The following is a 27,502-nucleotide window of genomic DNA, read 5'->3' as shown; positions in this document are numbered from 1 at the left end:
AAACAGTTAAAATTGTTTACTCTACCAATTGAATCACATCTAGTTTAACTACTCAATACATAAAAAAGAAGATGTGGTATGATTGCCAATAAGACAGCTCTCCACAAGAGACCAAAATGACACAAAAATTAACAACTATAGGTCACTGTACGGCCTTCAACAATGAGCAAAGCCCATACCACATAGTTCAACTACTGAAGTTTAGTATAACAGCTAGTAGAGCTACTACCTGTAAAGTCCAGTCTTATCTTCTATCTACCAGATGAGCAACATTTATTTACTACTGCAATGCTGTCTGAAACTATCGGGTCAATTTAATTTTAACAAACTGCACGACCAAAACTATTCTCCACTGACTGAAACAGCATGTCAAAAATGTGTCACTATATACAAATCCTTGGAAACTATTTTACATGGTAGAATAAGATAGATATAAACTTTAAATACAAACATATATGATCAGCAAGACAATATTTACAAATTTAAGTCCAAGATCGTCAGTCGACTTGTCCTTTAATGACAATTTTCCATTTTATTATTTTTTGTAGCATTTTCGGAGATTATCTTGGAAACTAATATATTAGATGGATAGAAACTTTTAATCGCAAAAATATGACCAAGACACTATTTACAAAGCATAAATCTTTAGTCAATCTATCTTACTTTTCACTTCCTGAGTATATACCTTAATATATTTTGAAAGGTATATTTAGGAGGGGGAATTAATGAGACAAGTGCCTGTGATCAGTGGCGGATCCAGAAATTTTTATACATGTTATAAGTGGGGGCCCAATGACTGGCCTAAGAGGGGGCCCGCTCCAGTCACGCTTCATTGATTCCCTTTATAAGCAACCAAAATGTATCCCAAAAAGGGGGCCGGGCCCCTGCCCCCCCCCCCCTAAATCCGCCTCTGGTAATACGAATCCTTGGTTATTGCTTTGAAAAGGTTTCTTCTTCTTCTTCTTCCCGTTACGAGTCGAACTCTGTAGTAAAGTGTAATTGACTCGGGCGCATCTCAAACAGACAGGAGGCCACTCCTCTGGCCAAAAGTAAAAGTCCAGGAAATAATCTGGACAGTATTTACAATAAAAATATGATATTAATTACATCTTTGTACACTGGTTATCCTGCTGTCTATTTCAGATGTGGCTGGGTCCAGGGGATGGTATTCACTCTGGCCCTGAAGTCCTCTAGGGATCCGGACTCCACTACAGATTCGGGGAGTTTATTCCATTCTCTAGTTGTTGGTGGGAAGAATGAGTGGTAGTATACGTCCCTCTTCACTCTAGTTTGTCTAAGTTTGTGGTTGCCCCTGGTCCTACTGTCTCCTGTCGTGTAGTATTTGGCTGGATCAATGGCAATCATCTGATGTTGAGTCTTGTAACACAACACAAGACTCTGTTTCCATCGTCTGTGTTGCAGTGATTCCCATTGAAGTTGGTCCAGTAGCTTAGTTACACATCCAGGAGAGTTGTCCTGGTAGCAACTATAAACAAAGCGAGCTGCTCGTCTTTGTACCTGCTCTATGTCGCGTATGGTGGTGATTTGGTGAGGATCCCATACTGGGGAGGCATATTCCAGGGTTGGTCTTACGAGCGTAGAGTAGGCTGTGGCTTTTGTTGCTGGAGTACACCTACCAAGATTTCTCCGTAAGAAGCCAAGTGTCTTTGAGGCTTTCCCTATGGTCTGGTTGATATGGTTTGTCCAGGTGAGGTCTTTGTTGATAGTGAGCCCCAGGTATTTCCCGCTGTCTATTGTCTCTAATGTGTGTCCATGGAGTGTGTAGGACGTCTGGTGTTGATGACGTCGTCCTGAGACACGGATGACTGTGCATATCTCCGGGTGGAAACACATTTGCCACTCCTTTTCCCATTTTTCCAGCGAGGTTAGGTCTTTTTGCAGCAAGTCTGCATCTGCTGTATTCCTAATGCGGCGGAAGAGTAGACAGTCATCAGCAAACAGTCTAGCGCTTGATGTTGTTGCTTCAGGGAGGTCATTGATGTAGGCCAGAAAGAGTAAGGGGCCCATCACAGTGCCCTGGGGTACTTCAGATACCACGTCAAGAGGGTCCGACTTATGGTTTTCAAGGATCACAGACTGAGTTCTGTTAGACAGAAACTGTTTAATCCATTCCAGCTGGGGACCTCTTACCCCGTAATAATCCATTTTACGAAGAAGTCTGGCGTGTGGTACCTTATCAAAGGCCTTGGCGAAGTCTAACAGGATGATGTCTGTCTGGTCGCCGTCCTCTATGTTTTTAGCTATTTCATGTATAGTTATTACCAGCTGAGACTCGCATGACCGTTTGGTTCTAAACCCATGTTGTTCATCGCAGAGTATGTTGTTTTGGTCAAAGTGGTCCATTATAGAGCTGTGTACTATGTGTTCCAGTAGCTTACATGAGATGGATGTCAAAGAAACTGGACGGTAGTTTGCAGCTGTATGCTTTTCCCCTTTCTTAAAGACTGGGACTATGTTGGCTGTCCTCCAATCTTCTGGTACTGATCCCTGGTCCATTGACAGTTGGTACAGTCTGGTCAGGTAAGGTGAAAGTTGATCAGCCATATTCTTTAGGATGAAGGCTGGTATGTCATCCGGGCCAGTTGCCTTGAACGGTCTTAGTCCTCTAAGTAGCTTAGTGACACCATTCTGGCTGATGTTTATTAGTCTCATGGTTGGATATGGACTCGGCCCTTTATCTGGCATGTTGTTTAGGTCTTCTTGGGTGTATACTGAGTGGAATTGAGTGTTTAGTATAGCAGCTTTTGTTGGTGTGTCGCTATGTAGGTATCCATCTTTATTTTTTAGGGTTGTTATTCCTGACGATTCCTGTTTCCTACTCTTTTTGTATGACCAAAATCTTTTAGGGTTCTTGTATAAATCATCACTGACTATGTTTTGCATGAATTTTGTATGCGCTCGTCTAGACTCTCTTTGAAGTTCAGCTTTAATGTTTTTATACCGCTTCCAGTCCTTTGTTGAGTTGGTGTGGTTAGCTTTAGAGTAAGCTCTTTGCTTCTGTTTGCTTAGACGTCTTAGTTGGTATTCATCCAGGGATGGCTCTGTCTAGCAAGTGATGTTTTTGTTGGTACGTGTTTTTCCATGGAATCCTTTATAATTTGTTTAATTGATGTCCACATGTTGTTAATGTCATCAAAGTTTGTCTTTTTGAAAGTATCAAATTGGCTGTCAAGGTGTTTCCCTATACTCTCCAAGTCTGCTTTCTTCCATAGGTATATTTTTCTCTTTGATGGTTTCAGTTTGTTGACATTTGCTGATATGTCCACTAATACTATATGTCGTGGTCGCTATTTCCTATAGGTGGCAGTGTTTTACATCTCTCTATGTGTCCTGGATGGCTTGTAAACATCAGGTCCAGTATGTTGTTTCCTCTTGTGTTGTTGTTGTTTATTTGCTGGATTGACAAGTCAGCTGACATCTGTAAAAATGCTCGATTGATTGATTGTGGCAGTTGGTTACCTTTAATCTCATTTCTTTCCCAGCTGATATCAGGTAGGTTGAATTCACCTCCAAGGAGGAATGTGCTCCTTTTGTTGTTGTTTCTCAGATTTTGTATCTCTGTGATTGTTTTCTCCACATATTTACTGTCTGTTTTATTTGGTGGTCTGTAAAAGCTAGTAATTATGTACTGTTTGGTTCCCATCTTTATTTTGCCTGTTATCATTTCAGCTTTGATTCAGAACATTTCTTTTTTGGGAAAAAATAACAGATATATTTTGTTTATAAATATATATAAACCGTGGTCGTTCCCGTTACGCCTAATCCCTTTCCTAAATCAATTATCATGCATAGTCAAATAAATTTAAATCAATTCACGGGGAAACCCAGTAACCTTGAATATCTAATTTTAACACATCACTTTGATTGGCTTCTATTTTTGCATAATTTTATGTTTGGAATTCCAAATTTCGGGCAGTTTGCCAATCATAAAATACAAGACGAAGGAAAATAATGTTTTGCATCCTGATTTTTTAAGGGGAGTCTAGGTAATCTGTATTTTTTAACAATAATTCACGTCAATTTTGTATGAAGTTGTAAACTAAACCGAAAGAGGTGTCTGATGATAGTACTCTAGTACACGTTTCTTGTGTATGTTGTTAAAAATGGACTCGTCTATGTATGAACACAGAACCCTTTTTGAAATATTCTTGTATTACCCGTACTGATGTTTGAGGATTTACAATGAATATTCGTCTAATGCTCTTTTTATTCAAAGTAGAATATATAAATTTTTAACAAATGGTTAAAAAATAAATTTTCAAAACGATTTCTCTCCGCGAAGAATAAATGTATCTAGGTCATGACTCACACAGGTGTTTTGTGTGTTTTCATTCGGAACACGATCATTTAAACAGGCGCGCGTCTTTCGGTCGTTTTACCACTTTAATATAAAATAGTAACAGATGGTTTACAATTGTAAATGAACCTTATATTACAATCCCTAATTTTGTATACATTAACTTTTTTTAAGATGTCAAGGGCATGTATCGATAAAAATACTACCGAGACACGCACCTTTACATATGTGTTAGGACGAGTCTACTGAAATTACACACAGGGGAAGGCAGGCAGTTGTTTATACGGCCGACAAGTACGTCGGTGATACACAGCTGTGGAAAATGTTAATTTGTTAATGATTTAGGAAATTCCAATTTATGTGTTATATACGTTAGGAAAGGTAAGCTTTCATTGCATTAGAAAACACTACTGGTCAACCAAAACAAATATAGGATTTTGAAATTTGGGTGGAAACATAAACTGATGTTTGAAAACCAATGTCGGCCATGATGAAACAGTGTGTGCTAAAAATATCCGCGGGAAAGGCGTTGCTTGTTCTGTATTTATTCTTCAACGTAATCACTATATAACAAAGCACATAACATAACATTTGTAAAATTAAAACAAACAAAAACTTTTATTTTTTTTTTTACAAAAAAAATTGTCTCGGCCCCCTCCCCCTTTCTGTGGTTTGAAAATTTATTGACGGTCAATAACAAATTGAGCTAGTATTTACTGTTTAACAACACAATACTTTATCATATTGATATTATCTTAAGGTTTCCACATAAGGTTTTGTGAGGGGTTCTTCATCTTTTTCTGTAAGCATGTGCTCACAACTTTGATGTTGATAATTTGGTCCCTTTGTTTCTTCTTGCTTTGTTGTGTTAGAAGTCTTACGAATACTCCTTGCTGTTTAAAAATCTGTCCCGCTTTTCCGTTGTGGCGTCATATATTGTCTATTATGACGTATAATTTAACGGGATTTTGTGATGTGCACTAATTGCGGACAAATGGCAAAAAAGAGTATCATCTAGACCCTGATAAAATAAAAACAGCAGTAATGTTAAGAAGACGCAACCAAAAATACATGTATCTTGTAAAATTAAGAAGATGTGGTAGGAATGTCAATGAGACAACTCTCATAAACAAGCAAAAGAGACTGTAAATAGTGTTTGATGTTCACGTTGCAATTATGAGTAAAACAGCTATATTTATAGAAAAATAAATAGATCTGGTGAGATTGCTAATGAGGCAAATATCCACCAATAGACCAACACTTGTACTTTTATTAACTCTTGAATATCTTCTTATGCAAAGATTGAGAAATAATATTGATTGCAAGATTTGAAATTGACTGTTTTTCATTTATCAAAGCTTTTGAACAATTTCATAAACTGTAAAACGAATTTGTTTGATAAAAAGTTTTTTTAAGAACTTTCTATTATATGATTCAAACAATTGTAAACTAAATTAATTTCACCTTTTTGTCTTTCTCAATTTTACGACTTTCTGTCCATTTTATTTTCTGGCATCAGTTTGTTTTACAGAATTTGTCAATCTTGATCATAATCAAAACATGTTTTTTACAGCTTATAAAGTAAACATCAAAAGTAAATGAATCCGGGAGACACCTATCGTTCATTTACATCTATGATATTCATATTTAAATTGAAATAATTTATACTATAAAATACAGGTCAAGTTATATTAGTATTGAATATTTTAAACATGTTCCATTCAAGAGTTATGTCCCTTACTGTAAATGTTGATAAATGTATTTCCTTGGATTTCAGATGATAATAATATTACTGTGTGACCAAATCTTAAGGCAATTATAACATAGTGTCATCAATCATAAACTACATGTCGAGTTCAATTTTCATGGTATTGACATTTCCGTTCCAGAGTTATTCACCTTAATAACCTTTAAACTTTGATATATATTTTTTGGTCCATGTGATAAAAAATCTTTTAAGATTTTAATATAATGCTACAAACAAAAGTTATATGAAACATAAAATATAGGTGACATTGCAATTGGGATCTAATTTAGGACCTTAAATTTTAAATTTATTTGTAAAAGAGGGACGAAAGATACCAAAGGGACAGTGAAACTCATAAATCTAAAATAAACTGACAACGCCATGGCTAAAAACGAAAAAGACAAAACAGACAAACAATATACACATGACACAACATAGAAAACTAAAGAATAAACAACACAAACCCCATTAAAAACTAGGGGTGATCTCAGGTGCTTCGGAAGGGTAAGTAGATCCTACACATGTGGCACCCGTCATGTTGCTTATGTGATAACAAATCCGGTAAATAGTCTAATTCGGTAGGTCACATTCATGAAAGGGAAGGGGATTGTAGTTACGACGTAAGGAACAAAGAGTTTCTACAAGCAATGTGATCTAAGAGTCACTGAATTCTAGTTTTCTGATTTAACCCACATTAATTTAGTAGAAAAAAATCAATTTCAACTGGATAATTTAGTGTAAAAAAATTTTGTTCTCATATAAACCAAATGAATTTTCCTTTGGAAATAAATTAAGTTCCATGCACAAGTTAACTGATTTTAGTGTAATTGGGATTGCTTTGGAAAAATATGTGATTTCCCTGATTTTGTTAATGAAATTGAAAAGAAATTGCAATTGCTAATCTATTATATCTACCTTATTATTTTTTTTTGGCATAACTTATATTATTGGTACAAAAACATATGTGCTTGTCAATTTAATAATGAACATTATATACTAATGAAATGGTTTTGTTTGACAGGTATACATCCTATCCTAACTATACAGGTGTACAAATAATGCAGCGAAGAGTTGACGAACAGGTTAGTGATCAGATTCAATGTATATATAATATTTATAATTATCACTTTTTACCAAATTTTCATTTGACCTTACTGACTGATAATTTCCTTTCTCAGCAGAGAAGTGCAATATGAAAAATTATCAGTAGAAACTAAGCGCGCACATGTCGTTCTCAATGAAATAAACAGCTTCGTCATAAGTAAAAATTGAAATAGGGATAAACAGATTATCCTTGGTAATCTCAACTCAATTACTTTTCTCACTTTCGCCGTACCGACTCAATCGAGGAAATCAATTTGTTGAGATGACAACCGATAAAAGATAAATATTTACTAACCCTTAGCTAGTTAGTCAGCCTGTTAACTATATAAGAACCTTGAAGGCATTTCTATAGAAGGTTGATCATCTCTCTGGACACGTCTGCTTCTATCAGTCTTTACTTTTAACCACAAAAAGATAAAAATATTTCCTCACTATTTCATGATTAAGATTTAAATTTGTTTAAGACAGACTGATTTATGAAGTTGCAAGTCCAAATGATTAAAATGAAGATTATCATGACTGTTTAACAACATAACAGTGGCCATGATACAACATTGATCCACATTGTTAAAACAGTAATACAGTATACATGTACACATGTAAATACTTCCTGTAGAACAAATAACCTTTATCTTACAGCAACCGAGACGAGTGTCAGCAGGAGAACCACCACAATATCCCAGAGTTATTGCCCCTTCTGCACAGAGATTTGAAGGGGGAGATAACCTCATGTCGTTTCCACTACAGAATTTTCCGTGAGTAAAGATATTAGAACCACCACAATGTCCCAGATTTATTGCCCCTTCTGCTCAGAGATTTGAAGGGGGAGATAACTTCATGTCTTTTCCACTACAGAATTTTCCGTATGTAAAGATATTAGAACCACCACAATATTCTAGAGTTATTGCCCCTTCTGCACAGAGATTTGAAGGGGGAAATAACCTCATGTCTTCCACTACAGAATTTTTCGTGAGTAAAGATATTAGGGCCACCACAATATCCCAGAGTTATTACCCCTTCTGCACAGAGATTTGAAAGGGGAGATAACCTCATGTGGTTTCCACTACAGAATTTTCCGTAAGTAAAGATATTAAAAACTGATTTGGTACAAATATCTAATAATGTGGACAATTCAATGTACGATGGGGAGATAACTCTTGACAAGCTATGCATGTACTTTGAGGTTTTTAAGGGAGAAATTATGTACAATTTGATACTGATACAGATATTGACATTATCATCACATCCATTCTGCTACTGCAACTTGTTGTCTTAGTCACAAGAGATAATGGAGTAATTTTGTTAATATTGTTTCTGCATTTTCCCCTTAGCCCTTCATAGACCTTCTCCAGTTTTTGTATAAACTTTTGTTAATTTTCCTTTAAAGATTGAACCAAGGGGGAGGAATGCACCCTGGTCAGGCACCCAATGCCCACCATGGAGTTCAGCAACCAGCACATCAACAAACTCCTAATCAGTCAGCCATACCACAGGTCATTCAGCCTCCTCAGGTAAGTCCCTTATTTACAGGTGAGAGTCAGTTACCTGTTTTTAACCAAGGTTTTATTTTTAGACAGAATAACAAAATATAAAAGTGACTCAAATAATATCACTATCTACTACTGTTGTTAAAACGGAAATAATTCTTGAGGAAAAGGGGACATAATCTACCAAACTTTGTTAATTAGGGTAAGGGAGATTACTTAATTTGGTCAATTGGGAAAGGCAGATAATTTACCAAACTTAGTTCAAAGGAAAAGGGAGACAACCCATCTATCTTTATAAATTTGGGTAAGGGAGATAATCAAATTAGTTTAGTAAAGGAGAAATAATCTTCCTACCTTTGTTTTAAAAGAATGGTAACTGACTCCAATCTCACTGTTTATTGCTGGTAGACAATTAGGAACATGCAATTATTATTTTTGTGATTTTTTTTTATATCCTTCATTGGCAGACATTTTATTTTCAAGCATGCAGTTATTTCAAATGTATTGCTTCTATTTATACTCTTGCTTGTAAGCATGCCTTTATATAAAAAACCAAACTAATGAGTTAAAATGATGTCCTATATTTCAGAAATTAAACATGTATCTTTGTTGGTCTTTTCTCTACATAGAAGTGGTGGTGACTTAAGTGTGTGTTTTAAGGCATCATCATTAATTAGTGATATGATCAGTTTAAAGTGAACCACTAATGGCAAGTCAATGAAAGCTAGCATTTGTGTTATTTTCAATGATTTGTTTTAGCCATAAACCCTACTGCAATGGGAAAATAACAATATAAACATGACAAACTATATAACAGATTATTAGGATTGGAAAACAAGTAATAATTCCTGTCCTTTGTCTGTCCAAAAGAGATCAGTTAACCATTGAAGACCACTTGGCCCTGTCCCCTCAGACATAGTCTGTTGGTTCTGAATCTTCTGCCTTACTTTAAAACTTTCAAGTCAGTAAGTTGGTCTGTTTTAGGGAACCACTAATGGTTAGTGAATGATATTTGTATAAGCATTTGCATCTCCCATTTCCATTGTGTGTTGTGCAGAGATTTACTTATTTTGACTGTAATTATGAGAATTTTCTTAGATTTATTTGCTTTAATTTTGTAACAAGATAAAATCTCTAAATTAGCGCTCACATTAATTTAATCTTTATAGAAGATTAAATCGAAGACCAGATACGTATATATGTCAATACAAACCGACAATCTACAGATCACAAAACTTATTCTCCCTGTAAATAGCCAATTTGTATCATGTATTTGTAATTGCTTTGCTATGTGTATTATATATATTTCTCCATAGATATGTTATTTATCAGGATTGATCTTTTGAAAACCAAGAGATTTGACAAACATTATCTCAGAGACATATTTAGGGACATGTGTAGTGTAAATAAACAAGACAAGATTTAAAGTTTGTGACATTTGTTTTTTTCTACCTTTCTTGTTTTGTCTATTTGAAGGATGATAAACACAAAGCTATAGTCATTCAAACAGATCCAAAACAAGACACTGCTGTGAGTGATGTCCCTTGGAGGAGTTATGTCCCTTAGATTGGAGGATAACTTCCTGTTTACAATGGAGGATGAATATCAGATTCTTTTTCATTGTGATTTTGAAAGGGGACACAATTGGGGCTGTTCAATTTCTACTTCTGTGTTTTCATTATTATTTTATATGTAACAAACTACTGGATTTCATGGCGATATGTTAACCACAAATTTATGTTACTTGTACGTAGACTTCAGCAAAACTATGAAATAAGTTATCAACGAAAATGAAAGTTTCCTCTATCCATTAAAACTTGTATCTATGAAAATAATTAGGATATTTCAAATAATGCATTTTTTTCATTACTTCTTGAACAATATTTACATAGAAAGATAATGGAATTTTGACTACCAATTAAGAAATGATATTCATCTTCTCCATTTGTATGTGACTTTGGCCTATTCTAACAAGTCTTTAATTCACCTTTCACCTTCTAACAGATCTGTTGAAATAGTCATGACAGTACAATTTCATGGCTGAAAATAAATACAATATTTTACTGTTATAAAGGTTATAATTGTACTTCATCTAAAACCTTTCTGTCATTACACTTAAATACTTAATTCTAACACACAGTGTGTCTTTTTTAACACTTATAATGACATGATGATATATTAACCAATGTTCATCTAACCTTTAACTTATTGGAGAAATCAGGTTCATGTTTGCAGTAAAGCTTTCTAAATAATTCTAACCCATTTTGATGTTGCAGTGAGCTGGGTATTTTATATAACATGAGCTGCGTTTGATAGAACTCGACCTCACGCAAATGAATATCAAGATAGCTGTTTTGAGTTGAAAAATCTCTACAAAGTCTGTAACTGTTTGATTATTGGGTTGATTTGAGAACCCTGCAAGACATATGAAAAATCATCTTTCAAAATCAATCAGTCATATACATGTACAAATGAATGTGCAATTGCTTATAACATGTATAAGGTTGGTTTCTATCTGATACAGCTCATTTGTTATAACTGTTTGTGTATTACAGAAAATTAAGAAATTTTTTAAGTTTAAAATTGTGTTGTGAATGTTTAAGGCAGAAAAATAAAATAGAAAATACATTTTGTATTATTCTGATTAATTTTGTAAATTTTCTCTTTAGTTCTATAAATTTGTTTAACTCGTTTCATCTTCTGTGTAGCAATGATGCCATGTAATATAACCGGCAGAAAGTATATTTGCACACAAACAACTTTCATGGTTTCATTAAGAGGTAGTTTTTTTGTCTTTTTTTGTCAGTTTGAAAAATAAAAATATACCTAGCATACCTACAAGTCAAATTGAAATATTTAAGAAGGGATCTATTCACATTTAGATAAAAAAAAAATATGAACTCATTATTCGTTATGCATTTAGATTAAAAAAACAAATATGAAATTTGGTAGAGTGTTTTACAAATGTATTGAGAGGACAAATTAGCTTTAGTGTATGTTGTTAACAACAGGAAGTGATTAACTTTGAGGTTGAGCCAAGAAATTACACATTGTTACAATCATGTCATTTCTTTACAGGCACATACAGCACAAGTTCAAGGTCAACAGCAACAGTTTCAAAGGTTAAAGGTCGAGGATGCACTGTCCTACCTTGACCAGGTGAAGTTACAGTTTGGTAACCAACCACAAGTTTATAATGACTTTCTAGACATCATGAAAGAGTTCAAATCTCAGTCGTAAGTAATTATTTATTGACCTGTTCACTGTAGAGACGATTGCACTTTTTGAATTTAGAAGGACTAAAATGTTTGTTAGTGATTGTTTGGTCAAGATTGTATTCATGTATTCAAAACCCTAATAGGGCTGGCGAAATAGTTATACCCCCGCTTTAAAAAAGGGGGGGTATACTGTTTTACCTCTGTCTGTCCGTCCATCAGTCCGTCCGTCAGTCAGTCCGTCCCATGAAACTTTCGTCACATTTTTCTCAGGAACTACACATCCACCCTTTCTGTAATTTGGTATCAATATTTATATATGTCAGCCATACCGTGTGATGCGTTTTCAGATTCATCACTTGACAACTTCCTGTTTACCGAACACTTGTCTGATTTTACACATGATAGCCAAGTTGAAAATTTTCGTCACATTTTTCTCAGGAACTACAATACAAGGATTTCTGAAATTTGGTTGCAGGATTTATATAAGTCAGCTATACCGTGTGATGCGTTTGCAGATTCATCAATCGACAACTTCCTGTTTACCGAACACTTGTATGATTTTACAAGCCAAGTTGAAAATTTTCGTCACATTTTTCTCAGGAACTACAATACAAGGATTTCTGAAATTTGGTTTCAGGATTTATATAAGTCAGCTATACCGTGTGATGCGTTTTCAGATTCATCACTCGACTACTTCCTGTTTACCGAACACTTGTATGATTTTACACATCATAACCAAGTTCAAAATTTTCGTCACATTTTTCTCAGGAACTTCAATACAAGGATTTCTGAAATTTGGTTTCAGGATTTTTATAAGTCAGCTATACCGTGTGATGTGTTTTCAGATTCATCACTCGACAACTTCCTGTTTACCGAACACTTGCATATTTTTACACTATTAATATTATCCACTTGCGGCGGGGGTATCATCAGTGAGCAGTAGCTCGCAGTTTCACTTGTTATCAATACAAAACCCTAATAGGGCTGGCTAAATAGTTATCAATACAAAACCCTAATAGGGCTGGCTAAATAGTTATCAATACAAAACCCTAATAGGGCTGGCTAAATAGTTATCAATACAAAACCCTAATAGGGCTGGCTAAATAGTTATCAATACAAAACCCTAATAGGGCTGGCTAAATAGTTATCAATACAAAACCATAATAGGGCTGGCTAAATAGTTATCAATACAAAACCCTAATAGGGCTGGCTAAATAGTTATCAATACAAACTTGATCACTCCTTTTGTGATAAACAAAAAGAAGCAGATTGTTATCTGGTCTGTACATCTTATACATGTACATTTCAAGAAAGTTATAAACAAGATAATACATTCAGATATATATTCAAGTTACATTTCAAAATGTTATTTTTAACCATACTTTACAAGAATATTGCTTAAATTGTTCATGGTGCATGAATCTACTATCTGCACTACTTACATGCAATATCAGTGATGTCATTGTAAATAAACTCATTATATAAAATAAAAGTAATCTTTAAAATTGGAGTTATCTTCCTTTGACCAATTCTTAGTATTCTTTTCCAATGCTAAATATTTATTTTTTAGTTCCCACTGCAACATGAATGCAATCATTACCAGGTAATACCCCTCAGTGCTCAAAAGCCTTTTGTTTCTCAAGTGAAGCTGGATGTTATTTCTAAAATACATGTATAGTATTGCCACTACTTCAACACTTTTCCAATTGTTACACTCAGTTTAGGACAATTGCTATTTTAACTAAATCGCCTTGTATCAACTCAAATCAAAAGCGTTGTTTCAAAAGGAATGTCACATAACAATAAAATAAGCTCTTTGTGACTTTGAGCTTTTATATAGATATAGAAGATGTAGTTTAAATGCGAATGAGACAACTCTCCATCCAAGTCACAATTTATAAAAGTAAATTATAATAGGTCAAAGTAAGGTCTTCAACACAGAGCCTTGTCTCACACCGAACAGCAAGCTATAAAGGGCCCTTTAAAACAATTCAAACAAAAAAACCAACGGTCTAATCAATATAAAAAACGAGAAACAAAAAATAAAACCAACATTTTCTGGACTGTAAGTAAAATTTGATTTATAAGTGCACATAGTGGTATAACCTTTTATGTTTTTACTTGTAGAATTGATACACCAGGGGTAATCAGTCGCGTGTCCAACCTGTTTAAAGGTCACCCTGATTTAATCGTTGGATTTAATACATTTCTACCGCCAGGATATAAGATAGAGGTCCAAGCTAATGAGATAAATGTCCACCAGCCAGGACAACAAACTCTATGTATCCCAGTGCAAGGCATGACACCAGGACCGGTCAATCTTTCCTCGGTAAGATTACATTTTATTTAGGTAGAAATATTTTTATGCCCCATTTATGGGCATTATGTTTTCTGGTCTGTCATCTGTCTGTCCTGCTTCAGGTTAAAATTTTTGGTCAAGGTAGTTTTTGATGAAGTTGAAGTCCAGTCTACTTGAAACTTAGTACACATGTTCCCTATGATATGATCTTTCTAATTTTAATGCCAAATTAGAGATTTTTCCACATTATCACGGTCCATTGAACATAGAAAATGATAGTGCAGATGGGGCATCTGTGTACTTTGAACACTGTCTTGTTACATCTTATTTTGAAGAAGAATTATTAGTTAAAAACTATGATAAGTCAAGTATTGAGATTAAAAACCAATTAGAAGGTTTCAATACAGTAGATGGATTCATTGATTGTTGGTTGCTTAATGTCCTTAATACATTAAAAACTGAGGGCAAAGTTTTATTATGTCTTCATTGCATATGTCACACCATGGAAGTAATATTCAAAAGGAATAACAAAGACTAATTAGCATGTATTAATGGCCTGCAGAGCTCTGTACTAAAGTCATATGATTTTATCCAATTAAAGTCTCAGCGGCAAGACCCCTTTGGTTACTATCTGTGATACCCAGGTTGTAAATTGGCATCTGGAATTTCTTATCAGTCACATGATTTTATCTAGTCCGGTAATTATAAAGTACCTGTGTGAAATCCGAGGTTAATTTATAAGAAGGTGGCGCTGTAACATGAAAAACCTCTATCTTCAGAAAGAAGTCGTATGATGTAAAATACTTGAAAAACGGATGAGAATTGTTCAAACTACAACAGTTCAGCATGGAAAATTGTATTTAATTAAGCATACTTTTGCTTTTTACCGTTTGTTTAAACTGTTCAAAAAGTATTTTCCGGATAAAAGTGGATTCCGAGTAAAACAGTTAAATACCGACGAATCGATCAGGTTTCACATGACATTTAACAAAATAATGTAGACAAATCTAGACATAGATTTTTTTTTACTGTTAAAATGTGCAAAGTTTATTGGATTTCAAAAAAGGATATTTACTTTCAAGTTTTCTAAATTTATTTACATGTCATAAATGTCATTGATTTCATTATTGAAACTGGACAACTAAAATTGGGATAATATGTTCGTAAATATAGATATATATTTTTCAAAAAGTGTTTATTGTGAAATACTACCATTACAAGCTACAGCAAAAATGAAAACAAACCGAAAAAATCAGCTGCCTTATTGCAAATTCATTTTTACACGAATTAAAGTTTATGTATCAATAATTATAGATTAAAGGATAGAACCGTTTAAAATTGTGAATATTTTAATTGACTAATACACGAAAGACTTAGATTATTCGTATTTAATAAAAGGGGATCCAAACATATTTTTTGTACAATCATCTTCATAACTTACGGAAATTGCTTTTTAACTGTCTGTAAATATTAAAATTGATAATGACCTAGCCGTGTTCTCCAATTTCATATGTGATAGCTGTCGGTTTAAACTATTAAGATCGAACTAACCAGAAATAGGAAAATTCGACTAGAATAAATATTGAACGATTGACTCTATTCGGCAGCGTACTTCAACGCAATGTAACAAAAGGACTATTTAGGTTACTCCGCACGTATATTCAACAAAAAACTTGTCTGTTTGTAATTCTCTGTGAACACGAAAATGACCAAAAAGTGTCAGTGATTTGATTGATCACATGCATAGAATCAACTTCCATGCCAGATATTAAACCAATTAACGAGTTATCGAAAAATGGGCGGTAACGCAGATGAAAACTTTGAAGTGACGACGATGTTATTCCTTTCAATATTACTTCCATGAATTTTCTAAAAGTTTGGAGAAAGAAATGCATGTGTGTACAATAAACTTGATAAAGATACCAGGCCAATAATCTTGCAGGCCAAACACACTTTCTCTCTACATTAGATTCATCAGTGTCATTTGGATATTTTGTAGAATAAAGAGACATATTTGTAATTATCATTGTAGAAAGTTCCTCCTTCAGCTCATGTACCTAGCAGTCATAACCATAGCAACCAATCATCTCACCATAGTTACCATCAATCACCTCGTCATAACCAGGAACCAGTTGTCTCTGGTAACCAGCATAGTACTCCAGTCCAACAACAACAGCAGCAGGCAGGACAACCAGTGGAATTCAACCATGCAATAAATTATGTCAACAAAATAAAGGTACATTATATTAAAAGCTGTGTAAATAATGGTACTTAAAATAGTCATGTAGATAATGGTATGTAACTTGTGCCATCTGGGGCTCTTCCCACAAAAAAAACCTGTACGATCCTAACTTTTACTGAGATGTTCACGAAAAATCCAAGTTTAATATATTCAAGTTATTATTCTACTTCCTAAAGACGCGAAAAAATTAAATTGCTCATGAAAATAAGTTGGTTTACAGTAGTCGCATAGGATAATGTCACAGTTGATGGAAAGATCATTTAAGATAAGAATTACCAAAGTTGACAGCAAGTTCTAGACTCTGGTCATATACTTTACTCAGTACTCGGTGTACAAAATACAGGGACTAAACTTAACAGTCGCCCAATGCGACCAGATTTCTCGGCTGGGTGAATATATTTATTATCCTGATCGCCTGTCTGGTGACAAATAATATTTTGCATTGAACCCCATGTCTATCCTTTCCCCCGCAATATAATTAAAAAAAAACGGGCGTATAAAAACTGTTCCCAAATGGAAACCTGATTGTCTAATTAAAGAGGGAAAATAGAACGGTAACCAGTTAGGTCATTCTAATATCCAAAATCCAGTTGGACAACTTAAGTTTTCGATGCGAAGTCATGATTTGACACATGTAATCACCTTCTCTAAATACTCTTTTGAAAACTTCTTTGATAAATTCATTTTTTTTAAGATTTTTCGTTAGGCTTTTGAATCTGAATTGCATCAAAAATACATCAAAAATACATCCCAGTTGTTAAGGTAGTTATTACCAGTCCCTTTTTGACAAAACTTGCGAACACAACTTGTTCTTCAATGAAAAAACGAAACCCAAAATCTCATAAATAAATGTCATAATATCTAGTATGGGAACCAATCCTCGATGAAAAGTAATTGAATAATAATGTTGATGCAACACTTATTAGAGGATGGCTTGGATTTGAAATAAGATTTAATGATTTATGGAAACAGCCCTATTGTCAACAGGAAGTTCGAATTGAAGGGAGACAATTTTGGCAGGAAATTTTCAAAAATCAGTACTGTTATATCGTATGATACATTTATGATGGCAATAATTCAAATATTATGAAGTTACCGTACATTATCTTTTCCAGACTCAAACATTACATTTAGGATTACATAAAAAGGCTTTAATAGTATATGAAAAGTATATTTAAGTTTTATTTTATTATTTAGAAATTGGTTGAGCCCCTAAAATTTCAACTGGGCTCCTAAAAAAAATATTTCAGGGGCCAGTTGGGGCCCAGCTGGCCCCTGGAGAAAAAGAGTAAAGTTTAGTCTCTGAAATATGAGCTTGAAACACCAAATCAAGTATTTTGATTGGTTGATTTCTGAATCTGAGTACTCTAAAGTTTTATAAATGTAAGCCCTAGTTTCTAAATGATCTGTTTGTAATCCAAAGACTTGAAAGATATTGGTATAATAGACCTTGGTAATGAATATTTAACTATGTAAACAGTGCAAAAAGTTAATCAGGCAGAAAATAATAAAAGATTTACCTGCAAACAATATTGTGCATATTTTCAATGCAAAACGAAGTCTCTTTATTTATATGTATGCTTGAAGATCCATTGATGACCTTTGGCTTTTTTCTGCTCTTGGTTGGGTTGTTGTTGACACGTTCCCCATTTCTATTCTCAATTTTTTTGTTATTTTTTTCCAGAATCGTTTTCATGGACAGCCAGAGATCTACAAAGCATTTCTAGAAATACTTCACACTTATCAGAAAGAACAGAGGAATCTCAAAGAGGTATTATACTAAGTAGATGATACTTATACATTGTAAATCTCAAAGAGGTATTATACTAAGTAGATGATACTTATACATTGTAGAGGAATCTCAAAGAGGTATTATACTAAGTAGATGATACTTATACATTGTAAATCTCAAAGAGGTATTATACTAAGTAGATGATACTTATACATTGTAGAGGAATCTCAAAGAGGTATTATACTAAGTAGATGATACTTATACATTGTAGAGGAATCTCAAAGAGGTATTATACTAAGTAGATGATACTTATACATTGTAAATCAAAGAGGTATTATACTAAGTAGATGATACTTATACATTGTAAATCAAAGAGGTATTATACTAAGTAGATGATACTTATACATTGTAGAGGAATCTCAAAGAGGTATTATACTAAGTAGATGATACTTATACATTGTAGAGGAATCTCAAAGAGGTATTATACTAAGTAGATCATACTTATACATTGTAGAGGAATCTCAAAGAGGTATTATACTAAGTAGATGATACTTATACATTGTAGAGGAATCTCAAAGAGGTATTATACTAAGTAGATGATACTTATACATTGTAGAGGAATCTCAAAGAGGTATTATACTAAGTAGATCATACTTATACATTGTAGAGGAATCTCAAAGAGGTATTATACTAAGTAGATCATACTTATACATTGTAGAGGAATCTCAAAGAGGTATTATACTAAGTAGATGATACTTATACATTGTAGAGGAATCTCAAAGAGGTATTATACTAAGTAGATGATACTTATACATTGTAGAGGAATCTCAAAGAGGTATTATACTAAGTAGATCATACTTATACATTGTAGAGGAATCTCAAAGAGGTATTATACTAAGTAGATCATACTTATACATTGTAGAGGAATCTCAAAGAGGTATTATACTAAGTAGATCATACTTATACATTGTAGAGGAATCTCAAAGAGGTATTATACTAAGTAGATCATACTTATACATTGTAGAGGAATCTCAAAGAGGTATTATACTAAGTAGATGATACTTATACATTGTAAATCAAGGACAATGAAAATTGTTCCAAATTTGCAGGATTTTTACATTGGCACCCTCTGTAGTGTCAATGTGTCATTCATGTATTGATGTAAATTTTTGTAAATTAAATAACCTTTTAAACATTTTTTCCTATTTCAGATTCAAAGGGGACAGTAAAATTGCCTCTCATTCTAAAATAATCAAATTTTACACTTGATGTAGATTAGTTAGCTAATATTTGCAAACCAAATATTATAATTCATTTAATTTTTTTTTTATTTACAGGGAATAGTAACAAGTTACAAGCCTCTGACAGAAGCAGAAGTTTATTCACAGGTTGCTAAGTTATTCCAGAACCAAGAAGATCTGCTAGCTGAGTTTGGACAGTTCTTACCTGACGCCAATGGCTCATCTTATGGGGGCTATGTAATTATTATATTTTATTTTCCTTTTAATAAACCAGAGAGGTTTTCATAAAATATGACATGTAAAAGATGACTGTTTTTGTTTTGAAATTTTGCTATATTAACCCTTTCCTCCATAATGACGCCACCCCCTTTATCCCATAATGACGCTTTTTGACGCCTGTGTAGTGCCTAAGTTGAAACGTCCTAACCTATAAAAAATAATATTCAGACTTAATAAAATTTGTATCTAATATAAACAGGATACTCAGGAGAATGTCTGACTGGAATTTCACTGATGAAATAATAGTTTTCGCATTATTACTTTAAACCTGATGATTTTTTTTTCAATGAAAAAATCCTATGCAAATCAAGTATGTAAAAAATATAAATCCATGGAGGATGGGATTTTAAATAAATTTGGGTTACTGTGGATTCTTTGTTGGTTTTGATTGGTTAAATACCAATTTTCTATAAACACGGTGGCAAAACCATGAAATCAAGTATCCACAACATGAATTTATATTCTACAGACTTTTTTTTGAGTCTGCAATCTTTCACTAGAAATGACGAAGTAAATATTCATTATGATTTTTATTTAAAGTTGAATATGCTACAGAATGACTCTGCACTTGGAGTCAGGAATGATCATTCATCTACAGTCAAGAAACCAGGCATGAAAAGTCAAATGAATAAATCCAGTCAGCATAGAAGGCCCTCTAGTGGACAACAGCCACCACAAAAGGTAGGTCTAGATAGATGCTTAGGCCCTCTAGTGGCCAACAGCCACTACAAAAGATAGGTCTAGATACTTAAAAAATATTGCAAGAAATCAATGATAATACAAAAAATTATTGCAACTTTAATGCCAAAACTTCTCATGGTAGTGTTAAATTCACTCATCAAACAAGTTAGCCTTCATATGAGTACCATTTACTTGTTCAAGCTATGGCTCTTGTTAGCCTTCATATGAGTACCATTTACTTGATCAAGCTATGGCTCTTGCAAATTTTTTGTGCAGTTTATTATTACCAAAAAAGAGAAAATAATCTTCACGTTTATAGTTTGTTGAACCATTAGGGCAAACACAATTGATAAATTGTTCCAATGCTTCTTACTCTTCATGCATGAAAAAGTTGTAAATTTCAAATAATTATAAGGAATCAACTGGTTTCTTATTTTACAGAAACAGAAGACTGGTACCCTGAAGGATATATCATTGGCTGAAGCAGGAAGATACGGAACACTTACTGAGTTTGCTTTCTTTGACAAGGTACACAATAAATAATTCTGTGTCCTAGCTCCACAAAATACATGTACACAACACCCACCCCCTTTGTTTGACAAGGTAAACAAGAATTATGTGTCCTAGCTCCACATAATACATGTGCACAACACACACACACCTTTCTTTGACAAGGTAAACAAGAATTATGTGTCCTAGCTCCACATAATACATGTGTACAACACCCCCCCTTTCTTTGACATGGTACCCTTTCTTTCTTTTCTGTTTTAAAGCAAAAAATATAAGAAATACAGGGAAAAGCTTTTTAAATTATAAAGATAATTCTAATTTAGCAAAATATACAACAATGTGTTCATTCCTTCAAATTGATTTGATTTAAACATGATCAGGTTGTCACTTTTTGAACTTTTCAAGTCTCTTATAAAGGTACCTCTGCCTTTTAGGAGCTACAGCAATGTAGTTTTATAAAGGGGGAGATTTTCCATAAAACCTTTAATTTTTTCTTTCTTTTTCTTTCTTGAACCCCGAATTCAAAACCTCTTAACCAGTGATTTTCTAAGGCCATGGAAAAATAATTCATTGTTTCCCCTAACCCGACCGGGTCATTTAATTTTTCTGGAAAAAAAAAAATTAAAATTAGCGTGTTTGAAATATGCAAGATTAAAGTTCTGCTGTAGAAACAAAACATATAGATATAAAATTATGCATGGTTACAAAAAAAAAAAAATGCAGGCTTTTAAAATTTTCCCATGTTAGGGGAAACCAACAATTAATTTTCCATGGCCTAACAATCCAATAATTCAATGGTTATAAATGATAATTGTTTTATTGTAGGTACGTAAAGCATTGAAGTACCCTGAAGTATATGAGAACTTTTTACGATGCTTAGTTCTGTTTAACCAGGAAGTAATATCCAGATCAGAATTGGTGCAGTTAGTCCAAACATTTCTTGTGTAAGTATGCAATAAGATAGAGAATGGAAATGGTGAATATGTCAAACAGACAACAACCCGACCAAAGAGCAGAAAATAGCTTAAGGCCGCTAATGGGTATTCAATTCTGCGCCTAGAGTTGCCTTTAAACATGAGCATTATAGAACCAAACATTTGATTCTGCTTTAACAACTTCTTGTCATATCTCAGTTTGGAATTTTGTTTTAGACAAATGATTTACTAACTTTGTACCATTTATGGTTGAAACTTTGTTATTGACAAACATTTCAGCAAATTTGCATCATTTTGGCCTGAATATTGTTATTGACAAATAAGTCGCAAATGAAAAGGAAGTTGTGGTATAATTGCCAATGACCACAACTCTCAATCCCAGACTAAGTTATATAGAAGTTAAATAACAACTATAGGTCATTGTATAACCTTCAACAATGAGCAAAACCCATACCACACAGTCCGCTATAAAAAGCATCCTTTTGACTTTAAAGATGGTTGTGATGAATTATGGTGAAGTCTTGTCAGTATTTAGAGTTAACTTTGGTCAGTGGACATATTTATCAAACAAACATTATTTGCCATTATTCTAGCGTGTAAGCCTTATTTTTAGCAAAGAAATCTGAAATTAACTTAGAAAAAAACACTTTTTTACTTAATAAAATTGAAAATTATTTAAAATCATACATGTTTTGTTATTTTCATTCAGACTTCTTGAAAGACATTATTTGCCCCCATGCATTTTGTTCTAAGAAAGATAACTCTAATATTTTCAAAGTACCAATGAAAGGTTCAGGGTAGGAGATCTATAGAATAAGGGTCAGTGCACTGTTAATATACACATATTTTGTCCTAAGTCACTGGCTCAATTTGTGATAGCTCAATTTGTGATAGAACTTTTAATTTTTCAGTAAATATCCAGAATTATATAAATGGTTTAAAGATTTCCTCGGTTATAAGGAATCAGGCGGAACAACAGAATCAATACCCATGGGAGCCACAGGAAAGGAACGAGTCAGTGGGGATCTGGCTATGGAAATAGGTATGTTACAAAGTCTTGCTTAGTGGGCACTAGTGTCAAATGGTCTTACAATGAAAAAGGAACATTTATCAATAAAATTTTTAACCCTTTATGATTATGAAGGTTCAAAACCATGTTGATGTTACCATGGAAATATATGGAATGTTTTAATCTGTCATCCATAGTGCCTCTATGTTGATGAAGTTTGGCGAGAATTTAAAGCAGAGTTTTAATATGAAGGACACGTTAAGTGTGAATCTTGTCTGAAAAAGGACAACTTGTTTCTGTTTAAAGATAAATCTATAAAAAAAAAAATGAATTAGTAGATGTATGTTTACTTCATTAATAGAATTTAAGGATTGTATAAGCCTATTCAATAGTTATAATGATTTATTTGTTTCTTAAAGAATTTACTCTAAATCCAAAATTATTCCTTTAGGAAAAGATTATAAGGCAGGACTAACTGGGCAATGGGTAGTAGTTGTCTTTATTATGGGATATCTAGGACAATGTTGAAAATTGACAATGTTATTTTTTATGACTGAAAGTTGTTTTAATTTTTAGATTATGCAACATGTAAAAAGTATGGAACAAGTTATCGAGCTTTACCCAAGTCTTATCCTCAGCCTAGATGTACTGGCAGGACATCATTGTGTAAAGAGGTTTGTCTAATTTACAATGTGATTAAGATTCCTAAACTGGCAAAGATCAATGCATCGATATAATAAGTGCACATGGGTTTAGAAAAATGGGAAAAGATGTACTGTATTTTTATTTATGTGTTAACAATTTCATGGATTTCCTTGCACATTTGAAACAAAATTGTAAAGGTCTATAGGTCCAAATTGGTAGGATAAAAAACAAACTTAAATCTGTATGATTTTTTTCTACAAAGCACCATCCATTGATGAACAGATCAAGTCAATCAATTCAAACATTTGGTAGAAATCAATACACTACTGATTGTGGATGAGATGTTAGTTAACTCTTGTTTCTCGTTACAGGTGTTAAATGACACATGGGTATCTTTCCCGTCATGGTCAGAAGACTCCACATTCGTTACGTCACGGAAAACACAGTATGAGGAACATATATACAGATGTGAGGATGAACGGTTTGAAGTAAGTTTATCTTTTGACTTTTGTTTTATTGATTTAAAGGTGAATACTAACATTTTTAAATATCAATATAAAATTCAATGCTTACGTGCAAAAATAGAAGATCTGAAATATGAACTGTACATTCTTGAAAATATGCAGTGTTCTCCCCAGAAGTAAGTTTATGTTTTGGCTTTTGTAATATTGATTTAAAGTTGAATAGCAGTATAGAATTCAATGCGCTAAAATAGAAGATCTGAAAGATGAACTGTACATTCTTGAAAATATGTGGATGTGACGTTAAGGTGTCTTTATAAAGTTTTATGATAAATGAGAATTCTAAGAACAGTGTCAGATAGAAATGAACCTAATGCAATTGGCCGTTTCAGAATCTAAAGCATCATGGGTAATTTCATTGTTCATACCCCAAAGTGAAAATAACGTTACGTCATTGGTTGAAATTCCATTGTTTATAACGTTTTAAACCAATGAAAAATCTTTGGTGTACGCTTTTGAAAATATTACCCAGAATGCATTAGATTCTGAAACGGCGAATTGCATGTATTCATGTACATGTATAAAACTTTGATTGATTTTAGAGCAATAAATCAATACACAAAAGTTTTAGATAAGTTTTGATCTTTATACAATGCAAATCAATTTTGAAATATAAATTCCTAAATATTTTTTTTTTTTTTACAGTTGGACATAGTTATAGAGTCCAATTTATCTACAATTAAAGTGCTAGAAGGTGTTCAGAAGAAAATGTCTCGTATGAACTCTGAGGAAGCAGCTAAATTCCGTCTAGACAATACGTTAGGTGGATCCTCCGAAGTTTTACATAGAAAAGCTATACAAAGGTAAGTGTCTTTCTAAGTCATTCTAGACATAACGTTAGGTGGATCCGCCGAAGTTTTACATAGAAAAGCTATACAAAGGTAAGTGTCTTTCTAAGTCATTCTAGACATAACGTTAGGTGGATCCTCCGAAGTTTTACATAGAAAAGCTATACAAAGGTAAGTGTCTTTCTAAGTCATTCTAGACATAACGTTAGGTGGATCCGCCGAAGTTTTACATATAAAAGCTATACAAATGTAAGTGTCTTTCTAAGTTATTCTAGACAATACGTTAGGTGGATCCTCTAAGTTTTACATAGAAAAGCTATACAAAGGTAAGTGTCTTTCTAGGATATTCTAGATTCTGAAAAATGTACATAGAAAAGTTGTTATACATAAAGTTTTCTATAAAATGTATAGTAAGTTAAAAAAAAACGTCTTTAAATCATTATAATATAATTTCATTTATATTTTCACTTTGGTATTCTGTTCTTGTACAGTGATATAGTTCATTTTGAGTCTTCCCATATTTTAGCAAAGGGAGATTATTTCACACCTCCATTACACATGACAGAACTCTACACAGTTATATATTTAACACCTTCTCCGTTACACATGACAGAACTCTACACAGTTATATATTTAACACCTTATCCGTTACACATGACAGAGCTCTACACAGTTATATTTGAATGTATGTTTTAGTAGCATTGACAGAAGTTTACCAATTTATCAAACGTAAAAAAATTGAAAAAGCAAGAATGAATAAATACCTGGATATACTAGGAGGTAGATACGACAAGTTTTTTTAACAACCATGACTACACATGAAGGTCTTTCACAGTCACAAATTATGATCAATTATGCAGTCAGTACAGAGGTATAAAACCAATAGTTTAAACTGTATTTCTTTTGACAGGATATATGGTGACAAATCTCCAGATATTATTGATGGTCTCAAGAAAAACCCTGTTGTGGCAGTACCATTAGTGCTAAGAAGGTAAGAGTTGCTTCTCTTTGTATTATCTCCACTGGCTTGGAGATTGAAATAAACAATTTGTTTTCCCATAGGCGACAATGATAGCCTTTTTTGAGCTACAGACTTTAGAAAGTTGATTTCCTATAACAAAACCTTGCTAGAATTACAGAAAAGATATTCGGACAGTTTTTTTGGGTCAAAAATATTAAGTTCGCGTTGCTTTTCTTAATGTATTGTGTACTTATTTCCTATGCCTATCAATTTTGCACTTAAAAAACTATGTCTTGTCCCAGTGTTGAAAATACAACTCATTTCCATTAGGGCTAAGAGAAATATTTTTTTTGGCCTTTGGTATAATGCAGAATGCACGAAGTCTCTTATAATAAATAATAAAGGGCGCACATATCAACCAATCAGGATTAGCCATACTCTTACTTCTGAATACCATGTTATGCTGATAAAATGGCTGCACCCATGCAATCTAATGGTTTATTGTAACCTGGAAGCATCACTCCAAGGAGATTTCCCATCTTGATATTTGTGTATCAAAAATTATTTGTATTTATTGCACTTTTTTTCACAAGCTGACTGGTTTAATTTTTAACCGGATTTTTGGGACATAAATGTTGGTTATTGATTTGGGGATGTATGGCGGGCGGGCGGCAGTCAAATGTTGTCCGTGTATTAACTTATGAACAGTTAAACCAAAGCTCTGAAATTTTAATATGTTGTTACTGACAACAAAATGGAGGTCAAGTTCAATAATGACAATTGTAAATTTTACTGTTCTGGAGTCGTGGTTCTTGAAAGATTGAAAAATGGTGTTTCTAGTCCTGTCTGTGCATTAACTCATGAACTGTTTAACAAAGCTTTTAAAATTCAAATATGTTGTTACTGATGTCAAAACTTTCTGCACGGTTAGCCACTAGTCCGATGCCCCAGACTAGTAAAATTTCATTCGGACTAGTAAGTTTTTGCAAAATTTTGTTTGGCCCAATAAGAAAAATGTCAGAATATTGGTCTTCTGACTAGTAGTTGAAAAAGTTTTTGGTGCAGACTGTCAAAATAGAGGTCAAGTTCAATAATGACGATTTTGACTTTTACCATTCAGGAGTTATGGTTCTTGAAAGATTAAAAAATGGTGTTTCCAGTTGTGTCCGTGTATTTACTCACAAACCGTTCAACCAAAGCTTTTGAAATTCAAATATGTTGTTACTGATGACAAAATAAAGGTCAAGTATGATATTGATGATTTTCCCTTTCACCGTTGATCCATTATGGTTCTTGTGATATTGAAAAATGCCAGGACACGAATGGATATTAATAAATCTGGTTTGCTGTCTCTCTGACAGCCTCTTGTTAAGAATGTTATAATGAATAGGTAATCTTGATATGCTACGGTTAAGTTTTCTAGATTGGAAAGATATTGTAGATCTTTTTTTATCAATACATCTACAGTGTGTTACAGATATATTTTTTATTTCAGATTAAAAGCAAAAGAAGAAGAATGGCGGGAAGCTCAGAAAAACTTTAATAAAGTGTGGCGAGAACAAAATGAAAAATATTATCTTAAATCATTGGATCATCAGGGCATTAACTTTAAACAGAACGATGTCAAGTCATTGCGATCTAAGGCTTTGTTAAATGAAATAGAAACTATATATGATGAGGTTGGTATTGAATTTCAACTTTTTAAATATCTTGATTAAAATTTTGTACGCCAAAATTCTTTTTTTTTTCAATAGATCTAATTATTTTTTATACCCATTGAACATT

General features: G+C 33.3%; 1 protein-coding gene across 4 annotated transcripts in view; it reads left to right on the top strand.

Moving 5' to 3' along the window:
* Positions 1-4,328: 4,328 nt before the first annotated feature.
* LOC139496409 (paired amphipathic helix protein Sin3a-like) overlaps positions 4,329-27,502 on the top strand; it is a 33,687-nt gene continuing 10,513 nt past the window's right edge. The window contains exons 1-19 of one of the 4 annotated variants that reach the window (XM_071284999.1): positions 4,329-4,699; positions 7,087-7,147; positions 7,809-7,924; positions 8,557-8,680; positions 10,133-10,186; positions 11,735-11,892; positions 14,002-14,203; positions 16,206-16,409; positions 18,100-18,186; positions 19,485-19,625; positions 20,208-20,348; positions 20,790-20,876; positions 21,684-21,802; positions 22,705-22,835; positions 23,379-23,476; positions 23,819-23,935; positions 24,614-24,771; positions 25,667-25,747; positions 27,213-27,396. In XM_071284999.1, coding sequence (XP_071141100.1) covers positions 7,124-7,147; positions 7,809-7,924; positions 8,557-8,680; positions 10,133-10,186; positions 11,735-11,892; positions 14,002-14,203; positions 16,206-16,409; positions 18,100-18,186; positions 19,485-19,625; positions 20,208-20,348; positions 20,790-20,876; positions 21,684-21,802; positions 22,705-22,835; positions 23,379-23,476; positions 23,819-23,935; positions 24,614-24,771; positions 25,667-25,747; positions 27,213-27,396 — 2,226 coding nt within the window. In that variant the 5' untranslated portion in view covers positions 4,329-4,699; positions 7,087-7,123. Of the gene's footprint in view, positions 4,700-7,086; positions 7,148-7,808; positions 7,925-8,114; positions 8,247-8,556; positions 8,681-10,132; positions 10,187-11,734; positions 11,893-14,001; positions 14,204-16,205; positions 16,410-18,099; positions 18,187-19,484; positions 19,626-20,207; positions 20,349-20,789; positions 20,877-21,683; positions 21,803-22,704; positions 22,836-23,378; positions 23,477-23,818; positions 23,936-24,613; positions 24,772-25,666; positions 25,748-27,212; positions 27,397-27,502 lie in introns of those variants that run through there. The other 3 variants (XM_071285000.1, XM_071285001.1, XM_071285002.1) reach the window with 3 other exon arrangements.

Source organism: Mytilus edulis, chromosome 11, assembly GCF_963676685.1.
Source record: "Mytilus edulis chromosome 11, xbMytEdul2.2, whole genome shotgun sequence".
Classification (NCBI taxonomy): domain Eukaryota; kingdom Metazoa; phylum Mollusca; class Bivalvia; order Mytilida; family Mytilidae; genus Mytilus; species Mytilus edulis.
This window is presented reverse-complemented; position numbering and strand designations above follow the sequence as displayed.